The 27,654-nt window shown below is 29.9% G+C and overlaps 1 protein-coding gene across 6 annotated transcripts in view; it reads left to right on the top strand.

Annotated features, from left to right (window-relative positions):
• SoxN (SoxNeuro) overlaps positions 1–25,992 on the top strand; it is a 224,783-nt gene extending 198,791 nt beyond the window's left edge. For 2 of the 6 annotated variants that reach the window (XR_004690633.1, XR_004690634.1), the window contains exon 5: positions 24,621–24,689. Coding sequence is in view for 2 of the 6 variants with exons in the window: in XM_035087704.1 (XP_034943595.1) it covers positions 24,621–24,675 (55 nt within the window). In the remaining 4 variants the exon portion in view is untranslated. Of the gene's footprint in view, positions 1–13,070; positions 13,199–24,620 lie in introns of those variants that run through there. The other 4 variants (XM_035087705.1, XR_004690635.1, XR_004690636.1 and 1 more) reach the window with 4 other exon arrangements.
• Positions 25,993–27,654: the final 1,662 nt, after the last annotated feature.

The following is a 27,654-nucleotide window of genomic DNA, read 5'->3' as shown; positions in this document are numbered from 1 at the left end:
TCCTTCATTGAAAAATTATTTATTCTCCAATTATTAATGCACTTATATTATTAATCTTTGCTCTCCGATGTGTATACTACTTTTCTAAATATGCAGAAATATTTTTTACATTTAAAAAACCAATAAAAATTTTAAAGTTTGATGAAAAAAATTTGAGGTTAGTAAAGTCCAGTTTTAATGTTGAAAAAATTTCATATTTTTTTCATACTAAAAAATTTTCCCGCCATTCGTTTCAACAACTAATCAATGCCCGAATAAACCGATGACGGATATGACCACAATGCTACAACTTCCGTTTCATTTGTTGAAAAGGAAAGGAATAAGGAATAAATATCGAGTGATAGACTGGAAATATAATTGAAGGAATTCAATTATTAAAATCTATCACATGTTCTTCAGCCATCTGTAGCTTATTACATTGTTTCTTTGAAAATGAACCGCGTCAGCAGGGATCGACATGAAATTAAAGAAAAAAAAATATAATTAAGCGATCGTGCGTGCGCGTCGTCTTCCCAAAGTGCGAAGACATTTCACGGAATTTTTGTTCCGCGCACGAAATTCACGGACGGTTATTGTTATCGAGCGATGAGGGCCGATGATTTTTTCTCCTGCAATTCGAAACGGTAGTTCGCCGACTTAGAATCTAAAGAGCAGTCAAAGGAGAACGATTCTCGATGAGTCATCGTGAGGGATTCTTTTGCGGCTCACCAAGAGTAAATCGACAACACCAAAACTCCTCTACTCCCACCGCAACATTTCCAATATCCCACGCGAAAACTTTTGCCCGATGAAACTTTTCAATTTGTGGTTTTACTTTCGATATATTTTTTGTTGTCACTTGTTTACTTTAATAGTTTGAAAGTAAAAACTATATTTTTCGTTATATTCTCGAGGAGTTGACGGTTGTTTTTTTTTTAATTAAATAAATAAATTTATTTATCTTCATTTTAACATTAAGGTTTAAGCATGATATTCTTGAGACTGGTGTGAATAATTCAAAAGGAAAAAATAATTAAATCATTGATCATTTTAGTGAAAAAATCAGATTTAAAAATGCTGTCTTATACATTGGTTAAATAAGAAATATACTCATTTCCTACCTTTATTGTTAAACTTATAAATTCTCAAACAGTAGATGATTTAAAAAAACGAAATAATTATTTCTTAAGTAATCTTGAATAAATATTTCATTAAAAAGCCTGCAGTCATTGATAATTTCATTCTAATACGAAAAAAATCAAGTTTTGTCGTATTGTTGTTAAAGAAATAAATAATAAATCATAATTTAATAAAAAATTATAATTATATTTCAAAGAGCCCTGGGTCTTTTTTTTTATACGGCCCTGAGCGATTGAAATACCTTAATAAAAGTTAAGTTTAAATAATTGTAAAAATCAATATTTATTCAAGTAAACATCAATCAAATGGGATAAGAATAAGTCTATTTTTTTACCCAACCTAAGCACATGAAAATAATCCCTAACATCTCTAAATAATTTAATTACTTTTTTTTTAAGCTCTTAAGTCGATATGTTTTTTTTGGCATTTTTGCAAAGAAAGGTTAATGTTTCATCAACAGATCATCTAGTGGCGTGTCTTATAAGCTGAAATTTCATGTCCACCTGTTGGGAGATTTTCTAGGCGCCTAGGGAGTTTAATTTTCATACCCAACAGCAAGCAGAAAATGAACTCTCATTTCCCTACTCTAACTTCGGCCCGAAAAAGTAGCAAAAATAATATTATGCAGTGTCCTACCAGCACATTTGACTCAGCAGGGAAAAATAAATCCTTGCAAGTAAGAGAAAAGCGTGTCCAATAGCAATTTTCCTTGACAGGTTGCATCTGCTGCGGTATGAAAGCACTAAGGACTCAGGTGTGCAAGACGTTTCGAACTTTAGACTCATCGATCTTCTGTAGTGAAAACACCTTCAGGTATTTTTCGCACTCTCCTTAACAAACCATAAAATTTCACAAAGATAAAATCGCATAAATGCCCGTAAAATTCCTAGGTGTGAGGAAATTTTAGAGTATATAGAATCATCTAGGAGGAATCATTAATTACTCGTTTTGATATGCTACACTACATCAAAATTTCACACGAATTTTTTAATGGAACGTAACCAGTAATTTTACTGGTTGATGTACATTGTGTACGAAGTATGATTAATTATGTTTTTAAATCATCCAGCATATTCATGGGAATTTTTTTATTAACTTTAAATTAAATTATAACAAGAGTTTTTAAGTAATTGAATATTAGCCAATGTTGTTCTCACCTTTAACGATTAGCAGCTAAATGATGATTTCAATTGGCATGCTTTATTAGAAATTCAATTTATGACGATTAAATCCATTTTAGAGTAATGCAACTCAAGTAGCTGCGATTTATTTATTGCAAAATATGTTAATGATTGATTAGTACAAATATTATAGGAAAAAAAAATTTTTTTCTAAACTATTAAGTTTTAATTAAATTACTGATGTGCGAAAAATGAGTTCTTGTGAAATTACAATTTCTAAAATTACTGAAAAAAAACTTTTAATAATACCAAAATGCTGAATAGTCTTAATAAAAATTAATATTCTATTAAAAATCTTAATAAAAAATTTTTTTTGGAATCAACATGGTGACATTTTGGCAATTTCAAATTGCTATAAATGTTTCGATTGGATTAACTATTGTTATTTAAAAGAAAAATCCATCATTATGTTGAAATTTAAAAAAATGATTCAATAAAAATCAAAGAACGTCCCAATGTTGATGAAAAACATTTTTTTCCATCAATAAAAACTTCACACATCTTAAAAAAAAATAATTCCTCAAAGTGTACATGAATTAAAATCTCCTCCTCCCTTACTAGAATACAAAAAGTTAAAAATCATGTACTCGACTATTAATATAATTATAGCATATAGAGGGATATCACAACACTGCTAGTAAGTGACTGAAAAAAGTAACGACGATTAATCGAATATATATCGAAGCAGCATTTTTCAAGTGTTTAGTTGCGGTGAGGATAAATGTCAGAGAAGAAGCACCGCGAAATGACGGGTGGAGGAGGACAGGGAAAAGAAGGATAAGACACAGTGGAAGGATATGTAGAAGGAGAAAGGTGAAGCGAGGCGTCTAATCTGTCGGCAATAATCAGGGAACCTATCGATGATGATGAAGCCTTCGAGTACTTTGAAGTTTATCCGACCTCACAACAGGGGAGCCGACCATCTTCCAACTGTACCTCCCTCTGTGCCGCTTTCATCCTACGTAGTCACATACACACATCCCTGATGATCTCTCGGTCCACGAGATTCCTCTGTCTTAATATCTGTCAAAAATTAAAAGCACTCTTGCACCGCACAAGAATCTCTCACTGATACACCGTCCACTTCAGAATGTTTAAGAGTTACATTTCTAGCACACCAACAACCCACATTCCATCACGAACTTGTCAATATCATCTACCTGATGCAGATGGATGGGTCAATCCTTTTCCACTTTTATTGATCCAATAATAATACATAAAGTGCCAATTTGTATCAGGTTTAGCTGGTGTCAATGGTGGTAAGCAAAGTTCTAGTTGTTATGATCACCCTAGAGACTTCTGAATGAAGAAAAATGTCTGATTAGAATGTATTTATCAATATCAAAGAAGTTCAAATAGTAGAATATGCATTAGTTGATTTGGAAGTGCAAGCTTTGTTAAATGTATAGTATGAAGATTTGGAGATGATGCTTTACAACTACTTATCATCATAGCAGTAACCTATTTCTTCTATTGGTTTTAAAAAAGTCAATTTATTATGCTCATCAAAGAAGCTACGTTCTCTAGAGGTTCTATTGGTTATGGCCTATATAGTTCCTAGAAAATCTGTTCAGAAGAAAAATCCGTTTTCTCAATTCTCTTTAAAGAGTGAGAGGAAATAAATTGGAAAAAATTGAATTTCTCTGAAGATGTGTTAGTTTCCTTGATCTTGAACTGCAGGGTTAATTAATAGGTGTGGTTATAAAAAACGATCATAATTTAGAAACTTTAATGACGTCCCTAATTAAAAAATTTCGAAATTTGTAGGCGTCTTGAACTCATGTGCACACCCATGTATATTTGTTTTTTTAGAAAACATTAAAATTCATTACAGACATTATTTATCACACTAGAGTTAAATAAAAATTAAATTACCATGAAAGAACAATAAATGTTGGTTTAAGTTCATTAAATTATTTTATCAATGATAATCTTATACCTGATCTTATTCCTTCATTCTGAAATATAAATACATTCTTTTCAATTGAATTAAAACCTTATAATATTTGTCATTGATAATATAATTCATTGCAATTATAATTTACAAAGGTCTACTAATAATGAAAGTCAACATTATTGAAGGATTTTCATTGTTCAGAATCATTCATGAAGGTATTTAAATTTGAAAATTTTAAAGTTCTCTCAAACAGGTACAAAAATACAATCAATATGGTAGGTATAAGTTCATTGCACTCAGCCCATAATGCGTAACTTGCTCTCAATTTTGCTAGTAATACAATCTCCCACCAAAGAAAATGTAAAAAAAATTAATACCTAGCCCTTCTATACTTTAACTGAGTGCATTGTGAATTACACCCCCCATAAAATGTGACCTAGAATTGGGAAATGTCTGCTGGATTTTCCCAACCACAAGAATTTACCAGTAGTTAAAAAAAATTCCCAGCAAACATCATAAAACCTGGGCAAAACCAAGTGTTCCATGCACATGGTCCAAATGTTCCTAAATTAGGTCAGTAAAGTACTTGACCACATGTGTCTTTTTTTATTAGAATAATCAATGGTCATCAACTTGCTAAGATTGAAGCAACTTTTAGTAAAATTACCAAGGTAAGGTTTACAACCAAAATGTTGAATGACCTTACTACGACTTTTCTTTGATATTTTCTACCTCGAGCTTAAAGTCCCAGGTGTTCAGGTATGTTAGAGCAAGTATTTACTCGACTGGGGGTCATTTCACTTGGTTTAAACACTTAAGTATCCTTCAAGTGCATGGGCATTGGGTCGAAGCCAGATGTACAAATTTCGACCTGGTATCCAAACTTGTCAAGCAGAGGATGGAGCATTGGAGAAAGTAATTTCACAAGAATTGACAACAGTTAATACTGTGGATACGGGTTGGCAAATTATCTGATCTGCATGAAGTCATTAAAGTCATAAATATGTTCTCCCAAATCCTCTTGAGCATGGATTCACAATCCCCTCATCGTTATTCCTATTTTCATGTTTGTATAATCTCATGAATAGGCAGTAAGATATATGACTGTTGTCAATAATAAAAGGAGCACTTCTATTTAGGTAGTAACTGAATTTTAGTTAATTGCCAGGCCAACCTGCTTGTTCCCATCCGAACCCCTCACGTGTCAGAAATACCCTTAAACATTCTATCATGAAAAATATTTACTACGTAGTACTAGACATTTGTTTCAAACTTAAGTTTGTATTCTTTCATGATTATTCAAGTTGTTTTCAATGAAAACACATTAACAATAATCAATTCATTTTGGTTTTAAATTCTTGGGGTCACTTGTAGCCAACAAAGCATTGGAGTTGACCTGCTGAAAGTCAGTCCTGATAGAATGGCATCCAATGTAGAAAACTGAGAACCATAGTTAAAGACCACTGTTCATTTTGCATTCTCATCAGACAGCCTTTTATCTTTTCTCCTTACTTATAACATCAATTCACTAATTCTCACACAATGTGGGGTAACAGGTGTTTTAAACAATTCGCCCACCAGTTGACAATATAAATATTTGAAAGCTCCACACCTATAAATGTATTGCTCACAGAACAATGCTTCAAAGAAAGAACTTGTTTAGAATCAAACAGTGATAATTAATCCCTATTCACTTCATTATTACTCTAATAAATTAAATTCAAAGATATTAACTTTATGATTTGTGCTAGCATGTCAACTTTTAGATACTTGTGAATTTAGCTAAGCTATTGGAGTGGTGAATAGAAATCATTCGTGGGTAAAAACATTGTAGAATTATCAAGAATAATTTCAAGATGTTTAAAACTTCTATATAAAATTCAATGTTCTTTCCAGTCATCTTTGCTCAACATCTAGCCAATGAATTCAACCTTGATCCAGGAATGAGCCAATCTTCATTCCTGCTAGAGTTATGAAACTCGGATACTTTTCAATCATTACAAAGATTAGATCCAGCAATTAACAAATTGTTTCTCCACCTTGATGTATCATAAAATCAATAAAAAGCTTTCAGAAGAAAATTTAGAAAGCATTAAGTAAACATTGTTCCACCATATAATTATGTCAGTAAAATTGAATTTCTCATTCAAGTATCAAATGCATCTATAGTTAATTCAATCCTAATCTCCTCAACCTATATTAATACACAATATCATGAAAAGATACCCAGATATTATACATCAGGTATAGAAATAACAAGACGAATAGAAATGGAAAAAAGAGTGAAGGAATTTGCTGACTCGCCACAACGGAAAAATATTTTTATCATCTTCTTTTTCTTCAAGTTCAGTCAGTTGTGGTGACATCTTTATCGAACGTTACCAAGGTACTTCTGCCTATCTTCTGTCGTCTGAAAAAAACCACGCATCACCTTTTGCTCCGGGGCCCTCTTTACTGTCGTGTCTTGATATTTTTTCTCTGTAGTCAGCGACCGACGATGACTCGATCGGTTTCGTCGAAGCGCGCGACTTTTCTCGCCTTCGTTCTGTTCAGACTCTAAGGGACCTTTCATCAGCTGGGTATCTGTGAGCTTTGAGCTAAGGTGGGTATGACTTTTTGAAAGGTCGATCATCAATTGCTAGATGTTCTCATGCAGGATATTAAAATCTAAAAAAGTGATTTTCAAACAGAAAAAATACTATCATTAAAATAGAAATAATTTTTGTCACTTTAGAAACAAAAAATTATTTCAAGCACATGGTTAGAGAAAATTGTTCTTGTGGTATTGAATAAAAATCAATCAACTCTCAATTACATAATCACGGTCATTTTTTTCCCCGATCTCCCTTTAATACGACTGGCCGATTGTTATCGAATTCCGCCGGAAGCTTTTTCTCTCTTCCTCCACATAATAAAATTTACCCTCCCAAGATTATCCCGAGACACTCATCACAATGCCTAAGGCATTAGGTCACATTATTGGGCATTTTCATCAGAATCGTATCACGATAATATATATTTATTAAACCCCACAATCCAAGTGATAAAAGCAAATAAATATTACATAATAAATTTATTCACCTTGTTTTTTTTTTATAATATTTTTTCTTGTATTCTCTTTCTTTTTTATCAAACAATAGTCTTGGTCAAAACATCAATAATAATGAAAGAAAACACTTTTGTTAGCATTTAATAAAACGTGAAAACATGTTAACCGATGTGCTTGTGAATAATCGCATTTGTTGAAACGATCCCATGTTACTTCCGTAAATAGTTTCCCTGATCCGAAGGAAAAAAAAAAAGAAACTGAGTAAAATATTTTAGCTGTACCTTACGGTTAAGTGGCGGATGATTTTTTTGGACACCCGGTGAACAGACAAGGATTGCAAGGTCTGAGGGGGTAAGAGTGAAAGACCTGTCACATTACGGAGCGGAATTTATGTCCGATGCCCAGCGGCGTGACAAGTTGCCTCTGATGAACGGCTCCGTCGCGAACTCTTGGCCCTATGACGTGCCTATGTAAGGTTGGCCATGGCTGGCAGCCTCGCCTGCTTGCCGACAAGTCCTTCAACTCCATGGAATACCCTTCGTTATTTTACATACAAACAACCATCAACATCTACTTAAACACACGCAAATAATTTTATGGCAATTTCCTCTCGGAATGGAAATTGTTTATCGAAACTTGTTGGCTTTTTGTTGGTGGTTTTATTTTAACTTAGACTGGTATTATGTGTTACACTCATTTACATTGTTGTGAAAATTTCATTTCTGAAGAAATATTTCCGACAGAATAAGACAATTATTTATAATTTCTTTATTATTCTTTTTATTTGTTATAATAACAATAATTATTAGTAATTTATCTCTATTATGATACTTAAGTTATCCAGTTATTCATTTTGAATAATTTTACTATAATTATATGTTTTAATGATTTAATTAAGCTTCATCACATATGAATTCATAGCAGCATAATTTAAAAATTTTATCTTCAAATGCTTTAATTAAATCTCAATTTGTTTTACGAATTATTCTAAAGCATTTTCTGATAAGCATTTATGTGGAAAAAAATTGTTTGAATAGTTATATGTGATTAATTGGTGTTTAGAAAAAAATTTAATTGAAATACGATTGATAAGTTTATGATGATTAGAGAATTAACATATTGGTAGGCATCGAGGTTGTTTTAGAACAATTAATTGAGGTTGAAAAAACTAATTACCTCAATAATTGTAATATAATTCATGCATTGATAGAAAAAATAAATGGAAAATAAATATTCAGTTGCATGCATAATCATCGACTGACACCTACGCGCATTATATATACCTCAAAGTAATGGCTTGGATGCTGACTCTGAGAAATCGTAACTTGTCGTGTTTATCGCTGTACGGCACGACGAGTTCGCCGTCGGTGTTAGCGCGAGGAATGACTTCTCACGAGGGGCGTTAAATTCATACAAGAATTTTTTAAAGGCCTTTAACTTTCTTCCACTTGATTATTCTTTTGTTTCGAATATGTAAGTCAGTAATAATAGAACAAAAAAAAAAAATAAATTATGATTTATAAGAATAAAACTTTTTTGTGATATGTTTTTATAACTAATTAATCTCATTTTTAATTTTATCATTCACTTTCTCTGATAAAAATAGCAGAGATAATTTTAAAAATGTTTATTTTACAGCATAAGAATATTTAAAAAATAATTCTTGAAATTACTTGTAAATCATTTTGAATTTTTTTTTACTTTTGCTCTTATGATGTTTAGAAGCAATAGACAACATGCTGAGCGATTCTTTGGATGTAGTGAAATTTTGTAGAACAACAATTAAAGTAAACAAATGTAGTCCATGTAAAGTTTGTACCATGAATATAAATTGAAATGTATCAATGAAAATACTACTTTGGAATCCGCTGATCTGTGTTTTCAATACAAGTCTATTTAGTTTGTCAAATTTTTTTATTAATTAAGAATTTTAAATTCAAACCATAATTATTCCATTGATTTATTAATTGATCTTTTATCAAAGTTTTTTATCAGCAATAAAAAAATAATTCTTTCAGTATATTAAGGAAAAAACACATTTTCATCAAAATCCAAGCAATTGTCAATGATTTGTTGAATGATAAAATTTTACTTAACGATCAAACTCGCCTATAAATTAGCCAATGACTCCAAGAAGACAATTTCGCTGGGTCAGGATTACTAAATCTCCTGTTACACTTTCTCGGAAGTGTACATTTTGCAAAATTGTCATGTGTGTCGAAGTGCAACACCATCGCTGAGCCATGAAACACTCAACTGCACGTGCAGTTAACATGCGGCGAGTTGTAGAGAAGACGAGAAAGTAAAGAAAGAAAATGACGGTGAAAGAAAAAGTTAAATAGGTAAAACGTGAAATAAAAAAAGAGCGAAAATGTTTACGAGCAGAGAAAGGAGAGATAAAAAATCGGAGAATATTATGTGTCATATTTACTTGGGTAGATATACACAAGGTATATCTAGGGTTTGTCGCATTATATACTCAGGAACATGGTGTCGGATTATGACGAGTAATGTTGGTATCCTGACACATGGCCATCCGGCATTAGCATTAGTTTGCATTCTAGAAATTTGTTTGCTTACTCTGAAGCATCATGAGGTGGTTGCTAGTGAGAGTTGTGTTCTAATATGCAAACAATTTTGACTGGTCTTTTGATCCTAAGGGTTTGAATTTGGGGTTGAAAAATGTACTAAGAGCGCCATCTATTATATTTTGGGGTATTTAGGGAATTAACTATTTATCGGTAATGTCTTCTAGGTTTTTTTCTTTAAAAAAAAAAACTACCGATCTTTTTTTAATTTTTAAAATAATTATTTTAAATTATATTCTATTTAAAAATTTATTCTTTCAGCCTTTTTTTTTGTTTTGGGTTTTTTTCTTTGAATAAAAAATTTTATCTGACTATTTGCAAAGAATTAATGAAAATGGAATTAATCATAAACTCTTAATTAAAGTTAATCTGAAGCTCACAATTTAAAATAAAAATAAGTTAAATAATGATTTAATTTAGATATTTTATATCAGTATAAATATTATATCATCCTACGCACTCTCTTATTCTTCAGGGTCTTCTAGAAGAGATTAAATTTACACACAGTAGCACCGAGGAACAATGGCTACGTCCTGTTAGCACACGAGTTGTAAATATTTGAACGTAGAGAATGCAGACGTATAAAACATTTCTCTCCAATCACCCTAACTCTCTCTCATCCCTTTGATAATATACTTTACTTTTCGCCAACTTTGCTCAAATCTCATCCTTTCACTATTTCTATATAACAATATAAGTACATCTGTATGTACGTTTGTACTAACATATACATAATGATGTTTGTACAATCTACTTGAATTTAATTGCACTTGAATCAAGGATTAATGGCTATTGATTCTAAAGAAATACATGAAAAGCTTCAAAGAGTTTTTAAAACAAATCGTATTTTTGATTCGAGTTCATTATCGGTCTTAACATTATCAACAATTTATTTCTAAAATTAAGAAATAATTATTATTAAAAATAATTTGATAAATAAAAATTAATTAGCATTTAAATGCTGCAATATTATTTTTGCATTCAACTTGAATTTTTGTTAATGGAAAATAAAAATTGTCAAAATGACTATTTAATGATTTTTTTATCATTAATTGAAACGTAAACTAAAATCCAGAATGGAATTAAATTTTAATTTTTTTGTAATATGATATGTAAAAAGCATGAATGCTTCATTTGCATATTAAAAAAAAATGATTTATTTGTATTAAATTGGTTTGTTAATTAATCTGAAAAATTATTCAATTACATGGATTCCATATGTTCAACATCGTACGGGACTTTGGTCATCGTAAAAATATTTTACCGTTGAATATAAATAAAAAAAAAAAAGTTCTTAATTATTATTAAAAATAGATTTATCAAATATCTTAAACAATGTTGCAATAAAAATAATTATTCTTAATTCATTTTTAAACTAATTAATTTGTCATTGGTATTTTTAGTATTATTTTTATTATTATGTTTAAAAATATTCATTTATGTTATAAGTTGATTAATTAAAAAATAACTGTTATTGGAATAATTAATTCTGCCATTGGTAAAAAATCATTCTGTTTTACAGTAAAATAAACCCTACGTCTCATTAAATCTCCGAGATATTCGCACTTTATCCGGATTCATCGAAAAACCGGACACAGAAATATCGGGTTGGTCGTCTCGCTCATTCCGTCATTTGGTTTTCATTCTCGCATTTTAGTCATGGATGTTTGTAGCCACGAGTATAGTCAACATCGCCTCGAGGCTTGCGTCCTTAATGAACCGTGTAATAACGTCGCGACGCCTCGCGTCCTCGGTATTTTTTTCCTCTACAACTCCCTCTCAACTCCTCTGCTCCCCTTTTTTTTTCTCACCCCTTATTACTTTCTGCCACAATCCACTCTAAAGTAGCTACCACACTTTCTTCCTCACATTTATATCCTCGAATACGTTCAAGTCGCTCTAAATTAGCTTTAAAATGCTGAGAGAATTCGATTACCACAGAGAGAATTAATTGGATATCATCAAAGTTTAATGTCGAATGAAAATTGTCTCTAATCAACTCAAAACTATTTTTCAAGATGTCTAAAGAGTGAATGCAAAATTTTTTAAATGAATAATTACTTTTTTAATTTCGGGTGGACCTTGCAGGTCACATTTAGACCAGATTTTTAAGAATTAAAAAATAAAATAAACACTGAAAATCGGAGTGTTATTTAAATGCATTAAAAGTGACTACAATGTTAATCAAGTGAGTGACATTATATTGAAACACTTCAAGTGCATTTAACTAATTGATAATTAAACTAATGTAACACCATCACATCCCTTTAATAACAAAAAATTTATTCCCTTTAAAAAAAAAAGTGTCTCACTTGAAACTCTTCGTACCTTCAACTGTCATTACACCCTTACATTGTACATAAGACGTGTGAAAAAAGTTCACAGAGATAAAAAAAAATGTAACTCTGCCAGACAAGAGCATTTTACTTACCATTAATAAGACAAAGACAAAGATAAAAGTGAGTGAAGAACATTTAAAATAAAGAGCAATGTAAAGAGGGTAAGTTTTAGGAAAGAATTTACCCTAGACTTTTATGACAACGTTGATGATGATGATGATGATGAAGACTCAAGTAAATGACTAATGAGTCTGGACGTTGACTAAAAATATTACTTGTGAATTATATTGATGTCTCCAACATGCATCATAGTATTCTGTCTTACGTTTTATAATAATAAACCGACTTGTCCTTTTATTTTTTCTTCTTTTCGATTGTGAGTCACGCGTCAAGTCGCATACATCACGTTTCTGAAGCTTCTCGCAATCTTCACAGCTCACTACACTCTTTTCACTCCTCAACGACCTGAGGTTACGTGCCTCAACTCAATTATAATATACCTACACACAAGCACACATATCCCGCGTAGTTTTACGAACGTATATATATATATACATATAGGAAGCGAAGAAAGAAAATTAATAGACCACTTAATCCGCCGACATCTTCTCTAGGTCACGATGAGTTGTTCCCTTTTTTCTTATTTCTTATTTCAAACAAAAAATAAAGCTAAAAAAATTGTCCATTATTATTTTTTTTTTTTCTCGTGCTGCGGATCTTTTCAATGCGTGAGAGCTGCGATAAATAGCTAGCGCATTTAATAGTCATGAGAGTTGTCATCGTTAAAATAAAAGGAATTATATTTAGTCTCTGAAGCTTTATTTGATGATTCGTGTCAAAAGTTTAAGTGTTTAAGGAATTCATTAATTTAGAATGTATCTGATGTTTGCGTTACAGGGATTGGAACGCGACAGGTAGTAGTCGCGTTCAAGAATCTTGGCCTACGTGAGCTGTTAATATGCAGGCTGCGTCCCTGCCGCAACGACGACGGTGGATTGCAACCCCTAACTGTCGCGAGCAATATGGTAAGTTCGAATAATTGCGACAACAATGAGATCAATAAACCCAATTGATTGTAAACAAAAAAGTCATTCATTTCCTCCTTTCTTTTTTTTTTAGTTAATTCACTAGGATTTTTAAATTCATTTTATTTAAAAATCGGTCATTTTGTTTTTCATTTCTTCATTTTCATGATAATTTTATTTTTTAAATCATTTAAACAACTTGACTAGAAAGTTTAGTTGAGTATGTCTAAAGATGAATAAGGATTACTAATTAGGACCCCATAAGGGCCACACTAACATTGCTATTTGGGATATTATAATACGAGGTCTGATCAAGAAATACTGTAAAAAAAATTATTGTAAACAAAATAATGAGTTTACATCAAATTTCTTTCAAGATACTCTTCTTTGCTAATCGATACATTCGTTCCAATGTTGATTCCACAATTGGAAGTATTTTTGGATGAATTTAGCATCAGCTGTTTTTTATCAGACCTCGTATATATTTCATGTAATATAAGTTTTTTCAAATAAATTCAAATAAATATCAACAACGTTTGTTTATGTGTGCTTTGCTTCATAGATAATTGGGCCCATATGGAATAAATATTTTATTATATATTAATATATTTTATTTTAACAATATAATAATTATATTTTATTCCATATGGGGGTGGATAGAAACCGTTGATTAATTTCTATAAAATTGTAATCTTTGTTCTGATAAACATGATTCTACTGCAAATCTTCCCTAGAATATTTTTTGCAACGATCTTCTATAGAGAAATAGAATAAAGGTCTGATAATCCTAGATCTTCTGATAACAATAACTGTTTTAATATAAATCACCCATTTTTAATTTTCCTATTAAAAATTCTTTCATTCCTGTCTATTGGTCGAAAGTCTGAGACTAAAAAAATAAATTAAAAGTATCTGATTAGGTTAGGCATACGATTCTCATATTGACACCTTTAGAGAGCAAAATTACATAACAACTTGAAGATTTATTTCTTGAACTACTTTCTATCGTTAAAATATTTTTTTTGTATTATAAATAAATTAGTTCAGCTAAAAAATACATTTAAATAATTAAAATTTTATAGGCCCAATAATTTATTGAGAAAACTAAAATTATTGAGTGAAAAATTCCCATGGCTGTTCTAATCAAAAGATAACATAATTCATAAAAATCCCAGTTATATATGGTTTTTTCTTAAAGAGATAACCGTCACAAATGAGATATATAGCTTGATAGATTGACCATTGACACTAATAGTTGGTAGAAAGTTCCAAGTTCTGATTTCTAGATGCCCTCATGCAGATGTCATTAATATTAATTATTATTTGCTAAATCATTTGTTTCTTCATACTTTCTATATCGTCATATTCCCATAACCATTTTGATGTTTTCTACACGACAGTAATGATAAAAATAATAAATTTATTATCCAAAAGTCAAGTTCACCAACTCAATAACATAACACAATACCGATAAACTATTCATGCTATTTAATAATTAAATAATCATGGAAAATAATTAGAATTCTCCAAGTGTTATAAGTACATAGGATTACTGTATATAATAATTAATTAATAATAAAAATAAGGGAGTTTGAAATGGAATAAAAGTGGAGATAAGAAAAATAAGATAGTAAAGCTCTGATATGTGTATAAATATATATGTATAAATTCCTGTACCTGTATATTAGGCATCCTATCAAGTGTCAAGAGTGTTGAGTCATTGCTGGTAACGAGCTTACAGATCTCCTCGGGTTCACCTTTACTGATTCTTTGTACAGACCCGTGCGAGCCGCGATCTTCTGAGGAGTCGGTTAACCTGTAAAAGGAGGGAACGTCACTATAAAAACTTGGAAGAGATTCTTAAGTTCGAGACACCACACACTTCTGCCACTCAAATTGGCAGTTTCTATTATTTAATTATTTATTACGTTGATTATGAATTTGAGAATAAATCTTTCATTAAAAATATCACATTTTGATGAGCTCGATGATTATTTCTTGGAATAAATAAAATCGGTTTTTAATGTGGATTTTGTTGCATCACAATGATGGTAATTAATTAATTTAATGACTGGTGTGAAAACTTCTTTTTTTTGAAGAAGAAATAATTTTTATTTGATGAATAAAGAAAAGAGAATTTGTTTTTATGAATTTTCTTTTGTTATTGAAATTAATGCTTGAATAATTTTATTATGAGAAAAAATTTTAGTTATAGATTGTTTTTTTGTAACATTAATTCTCTTTTAAGTAATTGTGATATCAACATTGACCTTAAAAATCACCAAAATTCTTTTTTTTTTCCGAAATTAAATATTCAAAGGATTATTTATTTTTTATCATCATTATGACATGAGACATTGTTAATCTGATGTTCATTTTTTTATTTTTTTCATATTGTTGCATCAAAATTATTAAAGAAATTCAATTTACTCAAGTTTCCCCTAAAAACCTAAAGGCTTTCTTATTTACTTTAAAAATTAAAAATATTCAATTTCAGCATAAATATGAGACAGCAAAATAACTCATCTTTTTTTTTACAAACAATATATATTATAATTAAATATAAATAATAATTGTTTATAAACAATCAAGAATTTTTTTTTAATTATTAATAAGAATATTTATTGTCATATTTTTATAATTTTAAAAAGTGAAAATTAAAAAAAAAATTACTTTGCATAATTATTATTACTTCATAATTTATTTTTTATTTAAAATAGCCTGTTAAATTGTATCTTTAGAAATAGAACATTTTAAAAAAAAAAGTTTCTTTGACAGAAATATATAAATTTACAATGAAAAAGGTTCATAAAATAATAACTAATTCTATGAAACTTATACGGTAGTACACACGAGTTTCTTAAAGTCGATATAAATCATGGAATATTTACTAATCAATCAAAGCTAGACAGTTGTACGAGAAGTGTATGAGCGATAAGCTATCAAGCTATCACTGCCATCAAGATATAAAGTTGATAAAGTTAAAATGATAGAGGGAATAGAAAAGGGGTAGTAGAGACTTTAGCCAGATGGCATAGCTGGTGGTACCACTCCCTTAATTACCGATTTTTCTCGGTCCGCGTCACTTTTTAATTGACGCCAGAAATTGAACGGCTGCAGCAGTGAGTGTCTTCACGTTCTCGCTAAGTCATCCTTCACGCTGAAATTTTTCATTGCTATATGCTACGCCCTATACACCTCTATCACTGATACACATCCTCGATTTTAAGTCGTTTCATGCGAGACGATTTTGCGAATCAAAATGAGCAATAAAATTTCATGAAATTTTTTCTTTCATATCATAAACAATCGATAAAGGTTTAAAAAAAATTCTCCAACAACATTTTAAAGTTTTTTATTATTTAATTTCTTTTAATTCTTCATCTAACACTATTTTTATCTTCGAGTTCTTGAAAATATTTTTTTTATCTTCAATTTTTTATTTAAATTCCAACTAAAGTATTCAGTATCAGAACTTGCATTCTCGAGTTTTTTTAAACTTTAAATTTCTTTATTAAAAATATTTTCATTATTTTATTTAAAAAATATTTAACAAATTTAATGAGAAGATGAAGATTGGTATTTTAATAAAAAATAAAGAATTTCTAGATTAAAAATATTGCATAATAATGACACGAGAAATGATTAAAAGGGGCTAAAAGTTTATTAAAAATGACAGGAAAGCTTCTATAATTGAAGAAAGACTTCTAATATGCTCTAGTCTCATTCGTAAATTAACATAAATAAATAAATCAAGCATTGCTAACAACAAATTCCTTCGTCTGTCTATCAAGATATAGATAGATGGAGACATAGATTTATTTGACAATATCTATAGATGTTACCAGGTAGTTAATAATTATATATTCATTGATTACAAAAAAAGTATTTCATCAACAAAATTGAATAAATAATCATTCTAAAACTGTAATAAACGCTAACATTAATTGTGCAAACTCGTTTAACCATGTTTTTTTTTTGCTAAAAAGAAATTTTTTTCCATCATTCAGAATAGGACAGGAACGCCATTAAATGAAAGAAAAAAACGAAAAAGATATTTTAAAAATTATTCATCATTCAAATGCAGGTATTTAGTGAAAACTCAATTTACGATCAAATCAACGTCACAGTTTTTTTTCTTCCTCGTTTTTCTCTTCTCTTCATTTCTCATTCGGCATGTCGTGGCCAGATGTTCGTTTTACTACTAATAATTATCGTCGAAGAGAGACCATTTAAAAGTGCTTGGCTCGATGGTTTCAGAGGGATCTGCACCAGAAGCTAGCTAGAAAGACTGCAGATAGGTCCAGAAAGAACCAAGGGAATATTAATGTAAAACAATGAATTTGCCAATGTCCTGTTAGTGAAGGTCCATTGTTTTCCTATAAAACAAGAATTATATAAGATTCAGACAGATGAATTCTAGTTATAAAATTATTGACGTATACTACAGTGAAATAATGTTGGATACTTACATGATTACCATGATAGAAATGGGTTCATGACATTTTATTTCAACTGCCAGTTACTGTATACCAATCGACAAAGGTATTGTCATCCTCCAGAACAGTTGATGGACTTGATTTATACCAGTATGTCTTCAAGACAAACTCAACAGAAATTGCTACTCAACAAATTACAGTGTAATAATCTTTAAACTGTTGAAAAGAAAATTAAAAATGTCTAGAGTTCTAAATAAATTTAAATTCAAATAATTTAAAGTACTTCTTTGATCCCTTAATCAAGATGCACAGAGTCAATTTGTCATTTATACGCAAAGCACAAATGCACTTGAATTATTTTTAACCAATTCAATGCAAGCTAATTTTTGGCAACAGGGTAATATATGTAATTTGTTTTGTACAATTCTAAATAGCAGGGCAGAATGCACAATGACACTTGAACTGAATCGAGTAGAAGTATGTGAATAACACTTTAAAATAATTATAGATGATTATAGAGAATAAATGCAAGATTGCTAAAAAGTTTTAGATAAAATCAGTAGAATATTATTTGTTATTACCATTTATGCGCAAATAATAAAGATTTTTGAGAAAGAGTATGAAACTATTAATTGTAGATATGTAATATGACCGTCCTGGTGATTTTTTCTATATAATTTAATAAATAATTACTTACTTTTAACTTAATTATACATTCTAAAACTTCCATAAATTCCCTAAAATCGTCTCTATAATTAAAAACAATTTTTCAAAAAACTTTGAATTAATGATTTAATTCTTTTTTTTAGCAATGAGGATGAAAAATATCCCCTACTGTATAAATTCAAATGTTTCGACTTCTACACTGTGAATAAGAGTGTTTAGAAACTAAACATTTAAAGTGTTTACATTGTTAAATGCCATAGACAAACTATAGTGTAGTTGAAATACTGAAAGAGTAGAATTGGAGGTTGTCCACTGTAAATCCTAGTTTTCCAAAATGCATTATTTTAATGCGGATAAGTGTGTTAAATATGATGTCACCCATTTGATTGATATTGTAGTCATTTTTTACACACTTAGATCTGCGTCTTGAAAACTGAGATTTACAGTGTACAGAGAAATTATTATGACGCATGCGCACAAATTATTAAGCTGGTGCACAACTAGAATTTTAAACGCTTTTTGCTGTTTACTTAAATGCTATAGTTTGTTTATGACATTCAACATTGTAAACCCTCAAGTGTTTTATTATTAAATAAATATTACTAAATATATGTAATCATATTTATTTAATAATTAAACATATTTATAAACGTTTTATTACTAAAAACTTTCCCGAATTCGCAGTGATCTTATTAAAGTGATTAATTAAAGTTAAAAATCTATTAAATAATTAAATTTTTGAATGAAAAAGTTAATCAAGATGCAAATAATCAGTGTTATTCTTCCAATTTGCGATGCAAAAATCATAAAAAATACGACAGTAGAAACAATTAACGCTTTAAGAGTCACAAAATAGAAAGATTATCAAACGTTCTCAAAAAGCTCGAGGGAATAACGTCACGTTTTCATTACTCTAAGAGCCGATTGCATTTTTTACGTCTCCGTATCCCTGTAGAGAATGAGAGAGAGTAAAGGGGATAGGGGTTGGTTTCAATCTTGGACGAGGTCGTGGCTATCTAATCACACTGCGTTCTTCGCAATCAGATCCCGCCCGGACAATTCAGAAGCTGAGCTTCTTTATCCTTTATTCCATGTTCCATGGAGAGAAAGGGAGGATGACTTTTTTTTTATTTTATACTTTGACGTTGCAATGAGGCAACCAATCTGATGCGCTTCAATTACAAAATAGGTATCTTATGAGGTTGTAGCTCAGTCAAAAGCTTGTAATTAAATCACTATTAAAATAAATATAATAATTATAATAAAAATGCATATAAAGGTCATGTGTATGAATATATGGTGAACATTCTAGAGGGTTGGTTGCCTTTGATGTCACCAACTATTAAATGGAAAGCTTCTTATGTCAATTAGATTGGGGAATCATCTTTACAATATGTGGCTTCTTCTTTGGGAGATTTATTCTTTTTATTATTTTCCTTCTACAAATTAGGCTCTTTTTTATTTTTTGTATTTTTTTAAAGCTCAAAAACCTTGTTATCCAATTTATTTCTTCCTTGAGATAATTTTTATTTCATTATTAAAATGAATAAATTTATTTTATGCACCACCCTTAGGGGTTGAAAATTATATTATAATATCTTTTATCTAGAAATTAGTTTTTATTAAATTATGAACGAATTTTTAATCTACACCATTATTTCATGACTCATAAAGTGAATATAATGGTAGAGGAATGAAAAACAATTACATTCTCACGTTTACACAATGTCTGATATTGTTTCTAGCAGTATTTTATGTGTGTAAGGTTTCTGCAAATCTTGAAAGGCTTCAGGCCAAAATGAAATGAAAAGTGAGAAAAAGTGTGAAACAAGCAACACACTGTGGCTGTTGAGAGAAAATTTAGTTCGATCTGAGTTAGTTAGGACTGTATACATAACATGAGTTGTCGTATTGAGAGATTACATATATGCTCTCTATGGTCTCGCAATTTTTAGCTCCCTCGGTGACATCAAAGCACTGTTATAAGTCATCTTTGTTATTGTACAATATGGTTTCATAGCTTGATGCTATAACTTTATGTTATAAAATAAAAGTCTCTGTTATTGCCATTTTTTTCCAACTGTCTTTAATTTTTTTCAAATAAAATCAATTCATTACTTCATTTTAATTGATTAATTTTCAGAGTTAAATTCGTATATTTTTTAAATAATAAAATGCATTTATGTGCAAGAAAAAAAATTTATCAGTACACCAAAGCAAGTTTGAGGATTAAAAATAAAAAAAAAATAATCATTATTAAATAAATTTAATTGTCCTTGACTTAATTATCTTGATTGGAAAACAGTGACTATAATAAATGTAAAATTGATCACTTACAACTATCAGTGATGAACAAATATTATTAAGAATAATGTAACGCTTAAAACTCGTAACTAACTAATTTAGCTTCAATATTCTGTAGATGATAATAATACAAAACATAAAAAAAGTATCATCATTTAAGCAGCGAGCGAATCAGACTGCGTTTAGATAAGAGGTAAAAAATAGATTGGAGCTGGAAGAACAAGTTGGGAGTAAAATGAAAGAGAAGAGAGAGACATCGCAGCAGGACTTGCAATTTGTTTCAAGATCGTATCTTCAAAGTGGCTCTTGGTCCCCGTCGAGGGGACATTTGAGGCCGTGCATCTTGCGTGGATGGAGGAAGGGAATGGGGTCTCGACTCCATACACATCTGGAGAGAGAATCGTGACGAAGAGCGAAAAGTGTAGTAAGAGAAGAAGGATGCAAAAAAGGATAAAAGAGAGTATAAGACCATCTCAATCTATCCAGTCAGCGAGTCGCTTTAGCGACTTTGCTTCTCGTAATCAACGACGCGACCAACAGCAACTGGATTGGTCTTTCGAGTCTTGTTCTTTATCTCTCCCTTAGACCTAGATCCGCCCACTCTTTTTCACCCTAAACTTGCATTCGTCTCTATTTTGATCAACTTAATATTGCAGAATAAGAGGGGAAAATATTCTTCAGGACAATGTCGTCTAAATTCCCATCATTTTCGTTCATTTTTGTCTTCATGATATTTATTTCCGATCTTGTCATCATAATTCAAGGGTGCATTAAAATTTTTGATGAAAATCTTGCATTTAATATCAGTCTTTAGGTGTCACTAATTATTCCGAACTTTATTTTTTAACTTGAGATAGTCATCATCCTGTTCCAGGTCATAAATAAAAAAGAATATTCACTTTTATCAAAAACATCCAGGATGACAAATGGAAAGCTGCCTAAAGTAATCATTCATAATTTTGAAATAAATACAGGGAAACAAATAATCAAAATACATATGAAATCAGTGAAATGGTCGTTTCTATTTGAAATTGGTTCCAGTTGAATCGAATATGTTCAACAGTAGTATTTATTCCCTAGTCAGGTTTTGTCAATTTTTTTTAAAAACTCAATATGTATCTGTTAAAAATGTTCAATTCAACTGGAACCAATTTCAAATGAAAATAAACACTTCACTGATTTAATATGTATTTTTATTATTTGTTTCTCTGGACTCATTTTTAAATTATGAATGATTACTTTAGGCAACTTTCCATTTGTCACTCTGTTTATTTTTAAATAAATATTTAAAATTATTGAATGCACATTTTTCTATCCAGAAATTCACATTGCATCGAATATTCCAACGAAAGAACTCAGTCACGAATAAAGAACCAACCATCATTGAACAACGTTGCTGAAAAATAATCATCCCCTTTTTTTTGAAGTACCTAGCACGATAAAAAAGAGCATAATAACTAAATGAGTTACTTTGTAATCAAAATGATGGACTAAAAAACCTGTTATCTATTTCCTGCCACGAAGGTCATGGAAGTGGTACATATACAGAAGCCAAGAGCAGATTGAACGTACAGCTATACTAGATTATAAATCCTTAACACAGATCGGCACGCGATCCTCGGCTCGTTAGAGTGATACATGAAGGTGCACGATATCCTGGGGTGTACAGTAGTCTCCATCGGGCCAACGGCTATCTTGCTTACGTACCTACAGGGGTGTTACACCTACATGCTTGTTCACTTGAACACCAAACCCGTTAATAACCGCTCAGATGCTAGATAGGAAATAGTGATATTCTATTTGATACATTGACCTCAAGATGCCGCAAACTTTATGAAAATGAAGTTATAGTCGATGGGAAATATAGATGCTTGCATGGAGTTGGTTGATAGAAATGAATGTAGTATAAGGTATCGAATTTATTTGCATATTTTGCTGATTATTATGTTGTAAAGTAGTGGAAGAAACAAAGATATTAAATAACTTACTTTATAAGTAAGAGAGAGAGAGAATACTTGAGAATGTTTACCTGAATATTTCAACTAACTTTTGGAGTGCACTGTATCACTAATTAAATGAATGATCAGTTTATCATTGGTTTGGTTCAAGAGATTATGGTTCAAATGAAAAAATAAACCAGAAAAGTATTCCAAATTTTAGTAGAAGTATTTTCAGTGATATTAAAGAGCTTGAGACTATTTTTAACATTCAGTTTCAACTTTAAAATCTTCGATTCTTTTGATGTTCCAATTGCTATTTTAATTCCATTGTGGGAATCATCAACATCATTGATGATTTTGATGTCTTAGACTGATCTAAGGAACCTCATTTTGGTGATCATTGTAATCATGCATTTTTAGAACATTGTTTATATGGCATTGGTACATTTCTGAGGTTCAAATTAAATTTTATAAAATTCATTTTTAACCTCAGTTTTGTTAATATGATAGAAAATTTAAATTTTTTATTTCCCATCATTTGATTATTTGAAATTACATATCATAATTAATTATTAATAATTTATTGTTCCAATTAAATAAAGTAATTGATAATTTAATTCACATTATATTTTGAATAAAATAAAATAAATCTATGGGAATGATCTAAATATGTTGAGTAATTACATCACAATAGCAAAATAATGAAAAATCGAGACCATTCTTAATAAAATATTATTTTTCAAAATCTTGTTTTCCTTCCTATCTTAAGCATGATTTCTCAGTTACCACGAAGTGTACAAATGATAGCAATAAATAGAATATTCCCAGCATCTAAACGATCACGAAGTGAAGTACATGAAATTCTGTATCACGTATATACCCTAAGTACATTCAACACCGATTATGTAGAATTTGATCGTAAAAAAAATCTAGAAATGTCAGGGAATGGGATAAAGCACTAAACGTGGTACTAAAAAAGTCGTTGGAGTAGTGTGCAACGCTGTAGGTAGCAACGGAGAAAAGGTAACAGGGTGGACGTTTAACATATGAGCAGCTACCAGTGTTATTAATGCGGTAAGAGGTACGTTGGAGTCGGTTTCTACCAAGCCCACGTATACTCTCTGGCCACCCGCGGATCAACGATCTTCCTTGGACCAACTAAACAGAGATCTGGAAGTGAGAAGAGGAAAGAAAGTGTCTGAATCCGAGGACGGATGCAAGTATAAGCAGGATACAGTAACGAGACACTCGTAACTAAATGAATTGAAGAAATATGATTTAGATAAAAAAAGTCTCATGAAATTTCATTACTGGGATTAAAGAAATTTTTTACATTGAAAACTCTAGATTGATCAGTAAATATTTTTAATTATTATTTAAAGTAAATCCGATAATAATAAAATTTCTAAAATGATCTTTAGATAATTTTTAAGGTCTTTATTACTTTTCTACTTTAAAGAAATCTTATAAAAACTTAAAAAATGACTCTTAGTGATAATCATTAACTCCAATTCTTGAATTTTATTTTGATTGTTTATTTTTAACTTTGCTTTAATATATTCAATAATTATTTAGAGAAATTAAAATCAACATTTTCTTACAAGTGATATTAAATTTCAATTAATATTATTACTATTCATCCAAGAAAAGCTAAATAAACAATATATTATATTTTTAGTTCGAATAAATTAATAATTAGTAAAAAAAATCAACTTTTCCCATAAGAAATGCATTGCTTCCGTTTTAACTAGTGATGTCTTTTTCTAGCTTGTGGCACTGCGTATAGTGCTGTCTCGCTCAGATACGTGGGAACAGAAAAATACATAAAAAACACCAAATGCCCGTTTCCGGTTTTGGGCACAATTTTTTTATGTTCTATAATGAGTATTTTTCCGTCTTAAAATTAAAAACTGTCCTGATTACGAAAAAGTTGCTCACAAATGCAATCAGATGCTGCATGTTGACTGGATTAGAAATGATTTAAATGCTAAAAAGCACTTTTTAATTAATAATAAGTAATGAAATGGACAAAATTATTGATGATTAATTGTTGTTTTATTTATTTGGTTTCAGGTACGAATACGTTAATACATGCACGCGCCAATTTCCCTCGAGATCGTCACCCTAAACTGCATACAAGACGAAAGAATACACGAAGAAAGACCACAAACTACTGCCTACGCATTCGTACACCAAAATGGATCCTTAAATCCCGTCGCCGTCATCATTCAGCTCTTGGTCTCAAGTATCCTCATTTGACCCGCCAATCGACGACCAAAACGATAGCCTAGTGGATCCTACTGTGTTAATAAAATCTAACCTCAAAGCGAGATGAAACCTCGCATTTATCATCATTATTGTAATTATTATTATTATCATTATTTTTATCCCTTATTATTATTATTATTACAATTATTGTATTATAACTAAGTAAAATTCGTTGATATTAAAATCGTTAAATTTCGTAGGATTTTGAATTATAAATGGAAATAAGAAGGAGAGAACGAGTGAAATAATGTGATAAATAATTGTAAAATGTGTGGTTGTTGTATGAATGAAAAAGAAAAGAAGAAATAAGACGAGCTGTATAACTTCCGGTTTGAATATACATAAATATATTTTTTTTTCTTTTAATTTATTTATTAATAAAGAGTTATATATGAACGGATGCACCTGACTCGTATCCCAAAAACAATTTTTCTAACCTGTATAAGATACGTTTGTACAGTATAACACAGCAAAAGAGACGATCGGCTCGTTAATAATTCCAGAAGGAAAGCGTACGCTCCCGGAATACGCGTCGCATGCTTTTACGTGAGCGCATGATCTTTATCGTCTGCGAAGAGCGCAGCGTGGGGCTTATTCGAGAACACCCACGTGTACCCAACGGGATATCTCAAGAAAGGAGAGATACAGAAGCACCGAAAATTCTTTTGTGGTTTTGAGAAACACGGGGCTAAATGGAAACTAAGAAATTATACGAGAAAAATGTCAGGATAAAGTCAGGCTACTTGAATATTTCAATAACTAAAAATCACGGCATTGTTGGCAAGAGGATACTCGTTAAAATTGATTGAAAAGCTGGAAAAATTTTAGATAACACTTTTGTTTATTAAATTGGCTTTGGGAGCAATCATTTTTATTTTTGAGATTATTTTTAATGTATAAATAAATAGCAGAAATTATTAGAAATGTTTTAAGGTAGTTCTAGCATGTAGGAGCAGGTTTTAAACATGAATAAAAACAGGGTTAAAAGAGGATTAAAATTAAAAACTAATGTATAACAAAAAAAAATCTTCTTTCTATTAATTTTCTAAAATTAACAATTAATTTTCGAATTTAATTCGTACACTGCAAATCCAAGTGTTTAATAATTAAATACTTTAAGTGTTTTATTACTAAACATTTGCATTTCCCCGGATTTGTAGTGTAAACTAATGTAAAATGTGTGATTTTTCAATTTTTCTTAATAAAATTATTTATATCTGATTTGATATATGATTGAATTGATTGATAAGTCAATTTTTTTTTTTTTGAAATTATTCACACCAATCTAAAGAATATTATACTAAAAAATCTTGCTTTCCTGAAGATAATTGGTAAGTGCTAAAACTACCTTAAGATCTTTTTTTTTAAAAAAAAGAAAAATTAAAAATGTTTAACTATTTTTCAAAAATAATTTAAAATGTAAATAAACTTTAAAACAAATTAAATTATTGTTATTAATAAGTAGATTGATTTTATCCACCTGATAAATAAAATTGCTCCAAGTTTTATACAAGAAAGTAAGAATAAAAAGAGACACAGGGCAAAAAAAAAATTATTATTCAATTAAATATATATAGCATTAACAATAAATACAATTTTTTCTGTAAATATTGTTTTGTTCTGTATTACAAGAAAGTATAAATAAAAGTCGAAAGAGAATAAAGAGCAAAATAAAGCCAAAAAAAAAAAAAAATAATGATGTAAAAAGGAAATAATGTAATGCAATAAATAAATGCGAAAACTCAATAAATTCGCAAGCTTTATTTTGCTTTGTATTTTCTATAAAACGAATAAATAATGAATGAAAGCAAGGAAAAAATGATCGAGTGAATTTTTCGAATTGCATCTGTGTGTCAATTATTGATGATGATTCTACAGAATGTAAATTATTCCAATGTAAATAATAAAGATTTTCCTAAAATAAATAAATGGAAGTAATGGAGCACGTCTTAGTAGGGATACTCTGTAATACTGCACTTGTTCAATTGTACCCAAAAAAACACTATAATTAAGAGAATCATTGTCATGGAATAAACGATGGATGTAGTTCACAACAAACATGCCTGATCCCTTGACTTTCCCCAGTTCACACTAAAAATTTTCAGCAAATATTTGAATATTGATTCAGTGAACAGATACATTAAGAAAAAAATTTTATGTAAATAAAAAAGACTTCTGGAAATTAATTCTAGAAATCTAGTATTATTAGTTTTATAAAGAAAAAGAATATATTTTCAAATAAAAAATTGATTTTTTTCTCAATGTAGATTAATCAATACTCATTAACAAAAAAAAACCTCATGAAATTATTTTCATTCAGATTATCTTTTAATTTTAAAATTAAAAGTAAGACTTGTTACTCTAAACATTAATCATTCTATTTATTTCCATCATCACTCATGATTCACTTCGAATTAAGTCAGGAATAAAATCTTGATGCAAATTTTATTACCAAAGAATAATCATCATCATCAAGTTTAGCTCATTCAGATCCAATAGCATCTTCCAATGATTATTGAAGCCTAAAAGTTGGTCTAGTTTCTAAATTATCTTCGAAATTGTAATAAAATTAATCCAAAATTGTAGCAATGGGTGTTGACTTGAGGATCCAAATATTTTTTTGAATAAAAAGGTGCTAAAAGTCAACGTAAAGATCCAAGTATCTTCAAGAATTAGAGTGATTAATAATAAATTAACAAATAATCTAATTACAATAAAAGACATAATTAGTGAACAATTGGAAGCTGTCAGTCACTGATCAATATTAACAACCGTTATTTATAATTAATTGACAAGAATTGATAATCAAGAGCCGATAGCATTGATAAAGTACTATAAT

Source organism: Chelonus insularis, unplaced genomic scaffold, assembly GCF_013357705.1.
Source record: "Chelonus insularis isolate UGA/USDA-ARS -01 unplaced genomic scaffold, ASM1335770v1 contig_41_pilon, whole genome shotgun sequence".
Taxonomy (NCBI): Eukaryota; Metazoa; Arthropoda; class Insecta; order Hymenoptera; family Braconidae; genus Chelonus; species Chelonus insularis.
This window is presented reverse-complemented; position numbering and strand designations above follow the sequence as displayed.